The sequence below is a fragment of the Hydra vulgaris genome, chromosome 10, assembly GCF_038396675.1.
Source record: "Hydra vulgaris chromosome 10, alternate assembly HydraT2T_AEP".
Lineage (NCBI taxonomy): Eukaryota > Metazoa > Cnidaria > Hydrozoa > Anthoathecata > Hydridae > Hydra > Hydra vulgaris.
In genome coordinates this window covers 6,685,001-6,691,648 of record NC_088929.1, presented here as the reverse complement: position 1 = coordinate 6,691,648, position 6,648 = coordinate 6,685,001, and the positions used below count along the sequence as shown (strand labels likewise).

The following is a 6,648-nucleotide window of genomic DNA, read 5'->3' as shown; positions in this document are numbered from 1 at the left end:
TTACGTCAAAAAGATAGTCTAAAGAATAATAAAATTGTTTAAATGATTAAAAATTTTTGTTCATTGACCGTATATTTATACTTAAAATGTTTAAATCTTAGTTAAGTTTTTCTCTCTTAAATTCTTCTGTTTATAATATTCATTATTTAAGCAGTTAATATCTATTTCAGTCAAAAAAACTATAATCATTTTTGTTATATTTCAAAATTTTAAAAATAGGTGATATTAATTTTGTTAAATTAGCTTCATTGTTATGCATTGTTTTAGATATATTCATTGTTAATCCTTAATAAAAACCTTAATAGTAATATAATAATATATAGTAAAAACCTTAATAGTAATATAATATTAACCTTTAGTACTTAATAAAACAATTAAAACGTAAATAAATAAATTACTTGCTTTCAACACCCTCGCTCTCATTTTTCATTTCTCTTACCACTAATCGATTATATATGACTTTCGCGTATTTTCCTTTACCACGATGTATTTTTGCTTAGACAAAAAGCTCTTTACGAATTCGCATTGTTTCATCGCTATAGTCTTCGTTAATGAATATATTTTTTCCCTTGAATTTACGAGCGTTAGATAAGATGTTTTCCTTGTCCTGCCAGTTTAATATTTTGCAATAGTTCTAGGCTTGCCATTAAATTTACCGACACGATGTGCTCTTTCTATAACAACTGGATCCTGGATCCGCAATTTTATAGTCTTCTTTGAATAGTAGGCTTACTTTTTTTAAAACATCATCAAAAGTTTCGTTATTTGTTTCTTTGATTCCGACAATTCTTAGATACGTCGGTTTCGATCCTCAAGATCGACTGTTTTTCTTTTATTTTCATTTGAATCGTTGCTTAATTTTCTATGGAATGATTTAATACCCACAATAGTTTCTTTAATTTCTGCCATTTTACTATCAACCTTGCTCACTTTTGTCTCCATTTGATCATCAACAAAAGTAAGCTCACGTTTTATTTCTTCAATATCTTTGGCTAAGTTATCAACTTTTTCAAGAACACTGAGCAAACTTTCCTTAAAACTTTTGAAAATTGTATCTCCTTGTAATGACATAAGTTCTCTAAGCATTCCCATCGTAATTACTTTATCGTTATCCATTTTTTTAAGTTTTTTTAATATCCGTTTATATGTTTATAGATAAACAACATAAATGTTATAAATAAAAGTCTTATATGTTAGATGTATAGATAGATGTATAAAAGTAAATTAAATAAGTATATTTTGTTTTAAATGTATCAAAATTCTTGCTTTTTTATAATTACATACATTTTTTGTTTAAGTATTGTACTGTTTACGTTTTTTAGTTTTTCATGATGGTGTATACTTAAAATTAGTACTTGTACTAAATAAAATATAATTATTAACTTAATTTAGATAAGTAAAAAAATTACATTTGCGATTTTAGTGAAATACTAACAGAAATTTTATAATGAGTTCAAAAATTACCTATGTTCAAAAGCATAAACATATCAAGCATTTTTAATTACTATGGTTATTTTAAGATAGCTTGTACAGCAACGGTTGCTAAAGGGAATTTTTAAAAGATAACTTTTTGCAATTTGAACATTTTGTTGAATTTTGAACTTTTTTTTGAATTTGAAAGAAACGAATATTTTTAGTCTGATGGCTAGCTTGACTTTTGACAATCAGAGAATACTTTTTTTATTTAATAAATTGATTTTTAGTTTTATTCGCATTATTTAAAAAATTGTGCTCACCGTTTCCTTTAAATTTTTAAGATATTGGTGATAAAACGCTTTGAAACTTTCCCGAAGGTTTTAGTATGACTAGAATGTTTACCTCAATCAAACATCAGAACATTTACATCTACTAGAACATTTACATCTACTAGAACCTATTTTTTGGAGAAATAAAATGCGAATGTTGTTATATATGCGGTAGTGGTGTAGTAGTAAAGCGCTCGCTTCAGAAGCGAGAGGTTCCGAGTTCGACCCCCACCACGTCCCTGGTAGTACCGCGCTCAACTTGTTTCTCCGCGCAGCGGCCTTGTTCGTCGAGGATCGTGTTTTGGAGTTATAGAGTTGAGAGAGAGTTATAACCACTATTGAGTAGCCTCCTCATCTGTAGTGGCCTTCATGGCCTTGAGGAGGTGAATAAAAAAAAAAAAAAAAAAAAAAAAAAAAATGCTTCATAACTAAATGTAGAAATGATATCCAACTTTGTATTTAAAATACCCTGAAAATTTTTAGCTTAATTAGTTCCAGAGTATAACTTAATAAGTATTTAAAGAAACAGAATCGGTCCTTTTTTGTGCTTTATCTTAAAAATTAGACGCATGCGCAATGAATTCAATAACTTTTTAAGCTTTACTCAATTATTTTTAATGATAATGCACAAAATAAAGTTGATAAAATCGATTAAACTTTTAATTTTAATAGTACCTTAGATTTGTTCTTCGAATAACAATTTATGTCAAAATTTAAATATAAATTAAAACGACGATAGACTTAAATACTCTTTCAAATAGGATGTCATAAAAAATCACAGTGATCATAGATTGAGAAAAACCCTACATGTTAGGATAGGAATATATAATTATCCAATTCAAAAAATATAAATATGAATACTTTAAAATGTTATAAAAAAATTAGAATACAAAAGAATCATAAAAATATTATTGATTCGATTAAACGAAAAATTCTTATGAATTTTTATTTGAGTCTTTTATAAAATGAAAAATGATAACAAAAAATAACTTATTCTTTTCGAATAAGATAATTAAAAATCTAAAAGTCATTTTCAGCCTTAGGCATAGTTGAACTATTTTAATTTTTTCAATATTAACATGAACATTGGTTGAATAATAACCTTTTTTTTCTCTCTCGAATCAACCGTTATTATTTTCTTTTTTGTCAACTAAAAATACAACTTGATTCAAAATTACGCCAACGTTTGTTTAAAATTATTCAAGTCGTTTTGTAACAGACATCTAAGTCAACTTTATGTAACAAGGTGTTTACTGTTTTGAGTTTTACTTGTTGAGCACCTTCGATAACATGCTCACATCCGTCTTCCCAGGCAGCAGGTACAGTACAATCTAAGTCTGTGTAAGCGAGAATGTTGAACATACCTATATAATAATACCATAAAAATAATAGTATTAATGCAACACAGCACAGTGTTAATGGTGGACATGAGTAAAATATTTAATGTTTTGAAATTAAAATTTAACTTACTTTTTTGTATACTTAAATGGCATGCAGATTTAAGTTAAAAAAAAATTAAAATTTTTGTCTATTTAAGAAGTTACGGTAATGTAAAGTTGAACAATTTGGAAGAAAAAAAAACACTTTAAAACCCAACAGAACTTTGAGTATAATCGGAAAAAAGTGATGAAAAAAAAAAAAAAAAGATCTAAAACTTGGAAAATTATTATTTAACAATAAGGGATAAAGAGCTTACATAAAAATACATTTTTCTGGCTAATAATAATGATAATAATAATAATAATATTAATAATAATAATAGTATTTCAGGAAGAAAATTGGATAATTTTCATAAAAGTGATATAAAAACAGTGAATTTTTGCACATGATGAAAAATCGCTAATGATGCCATACTAAAACTTATATAATTTTCACTACTACAAAATAAAAGCTTTCAATTGCTGCAATGCTTAAGTTGGCCCCATTAGCGGTTTTTGAAAAAAAGAATTTTAAAATTAGCATCTTGAGGGTAAAGTTTAAGAATTTGGCTTTGAAAAATTAAAAAATACACGTGTTGATAAAATTTTATTTACAAACAAAAAGATTGTTTAAAATATCATCAGCTGATACACTTCTGCGCATACATGAGCGGTTAGAGTGCCCTCTACCTAAACAGTTTTTGCAAAATAGTCGCCCGTTTGCACCGTTCTTCTGCAACTAATGGGTCAGACCCCAGCCAAAGTCTTTTAAAGCAATCTTCTATATTGACCAATTGATTAATTTTTTTTATAATTTTTCCCTGAAGTATCTGAGACGCTTATTATTAGCTTCCATTCTTTCTTCATTTCAAGCTTTCAAACCGGTGGAATCGTTTTTTCTATCAACTCCCAGCTATGAGCAAGAACTTTGTGCAGTCTTAGAGTTATACTTACCCAATAAAATTCTTGTAGAAGCAAGATGTTAAGCTCCTAACACATTTGTTTGTATAGCTCGATATTATATTTTTGCCAGATGATATTGCTCTCAGAATTGTGGAAAGAAGCAAGCCATACTTTCAAAACTTGCAGTCTGTTTGACTTTATATGTGATCTGTAATTACCTTTCACAGTACATTATTATGTAAAAGTTTTCTGACAACATTTCCAGTTGTTGTATTCCCCCCTTGTCCGGTGGATTCTGGAAAATCCCATTTTATTCCTGTTTTAACTTTGGGTAATTTCTTGTAGCTCGATTCTTTCAAAGTTAAGACACCTACAGCCATGCGGACAACTATCTTAGTACCGCCATGTGGACACCTACCATAAAATGATCAAAGCTCCTGATCAAACCATGTAAAACCTGAATGGACCTAACATTCGCTTCCTGATGAACCTACTAACGGTGAAACAACTTGTTGAAGAAAATTAGAAAAAGTGTTTTTACTAATTTATTATTGCTCTGTTCTTTAAGAACATGATGACATTTTTAAATAAATTGAATTTACACTTTCACTAGTTTGTTTAATAATCTTGAACTCAAACTCGATTGAATTTTTTGTAATCTTGATCAAACTCGATCGAAGATAAAAAACCTAATCTCGCACAGCTCTAATATATATATATATATATATGTATATATATATATATATATATATATATATATATATATATATATATATATATATATATATATTTATATATATGTAGTTTCCATTGTCATATGATAAAAAATGCATTCAAAAATAAAATTTTCACCGTGAATTTAATTGTATAATCTGATTTATTTTATCTGGAAATGGAGCTGACATCTTGAATTTATTGCTGGTCAAATATTTCACATAATTTTTATAAGCAAAAAAGTTAACAAAAAAGTTAAGGAAATTTCAAGAAAATAATGAAAGAATCTTTCCAATTTTCATGTAACATAAGTTAAAAAATGCACAATAAAATTATTTTTTTCCAAAAGTTTTGTCAGAAAACTGAAATTTTTTGTTAATTTATTTGTTTTTTTATTTAACTTTATTTAACATTAAATCTGATGTTTTTACATTTAAAATTTTGAATAAAGTTAAAGCACATTTTAATTTTGAATTTGTGTAACATATGTTATAACTTAGTGAATTAACCTAAAAGTTTTGGTGCTTTTTTGAAGAATTGATATTTCAAATTTGTTCTTACTCTTCAAAAAAAACTGTTTTCAATTCCATTTCTTAAATGCTGATGAAAAATCTCTTAAAGAGTGTTAAAGAATATCTAATTATTTGTATAAAATTTGAATGAATGGATTGTTAATTGCAATTCTTTTGTTTTGTAACTTAATAAGAAACTCCACTACCAAAATGTACCAATGCTATTAATATTTTAAACAATAAATCACTCTAACAAATGTGAACAATTTCCCACCTCTTCCACTGATTAATAATGCCTGATAGCCACACATGGTTTTACTGAACTTACTAAAGACCTAATATGGATTTGGCTGTTTTTATCTGCCACAATCATTAAACTGATTTTCTGTAAATTATTAGCTCAATTGCCAAAATATACCATTTTACTTACATTATGCAGAAAAATCAAGTAAAAAATGTTTTAACTTTCTATATAGCTGTCAGAATCAAAAAATTTAATTTTTTATACTCCGGACCAACTGCTTTCGAATAAAATTGCTAAATATTTAATAAAGGGTTTCAATTAGATAAATTTTGATCAAGTGTAAATTTTCAAGTTGCAAGTGTAATGTAATATATATATATATATATGTTTATATATATATTTATATATATACATATTTATATATATATATATACACACTAGTGGCCATTGAAATAAAGCCAGCAGCAAATTTTTGGAAAATATACAGTTTACTCTAGCAACAAGGTCTAGCAGGCATATTATCAAATGCAATTTTAACCTTACAATACACTGAATAAAGTTCTAGCTCAAACGATGAATAAAAGTCAGTAATTCACAGGATATCTTTTATTTTTAAGCACAGCATTAATGCGATCAGGCATGCTATGAACAAGTGTTCTACAGTATTCCGGTGTTATTTTTGTCGTCCACACACACTTCAAAACCTCTTTCAGGTCTTTTTCTAATGTAGGACGATGTGCAGCAACTTTCCTTTTCATAATTTGCCAACAATTTTCAATCACATTTAGATCAGGTGAATTTGATGGCCAATTGGAAAGAAGTTCAATGTTGTTGTCTGAAAACCACTTTTGGACAATCTTTGCGGTGTGACAAGGGGCTGAGTCTTGTTGCATAATTGTTGCTCCTGAGATGTTCATGTGGATTTGAAGCTTACTTTCAAGAACCTCCAAGTACTTTTTGGCATTGACCTTTTCCCCTTTATCGAAGATGTGCAGTCCACACCGACCACTTGCTGTGATGCCACCCCAGATCATGACGCTTGGTGGATGTTTGACAGTTTTGATGGTGTATTTGGGATTGAATCACTGAGAGGCAGGACGGCTGACATAATT

General features: G+C 28.0%; 1 protein-coding gene across 1 annotated transcript in view; it reads right to left on the bottom strand.

Moving 5' to 3' along the window:
- Positions 1-2,483: 2,483 nt before the first annotated feature.
- The window catches only part of LOC101235407 (mitotic spindle assembly checkpoint protein MAD2A), a 52,298-nt gene continuing 48,133 nt past the window's right edge, over positions 2,484-6,648 (bottom strand). Inside the window, exon 6 of the mRNA XM_065807170.1 lies at positions 2,484-3,109. Within this exon, the coding sequence (XP_065663242.1) occupies positions 2,946-3,109 (164 nt within the window). The 3' untranslated portion in view covers positions 2,484-2,945. The remainder of the gene's footprint in view (positions 3,110-6,648) is intronic.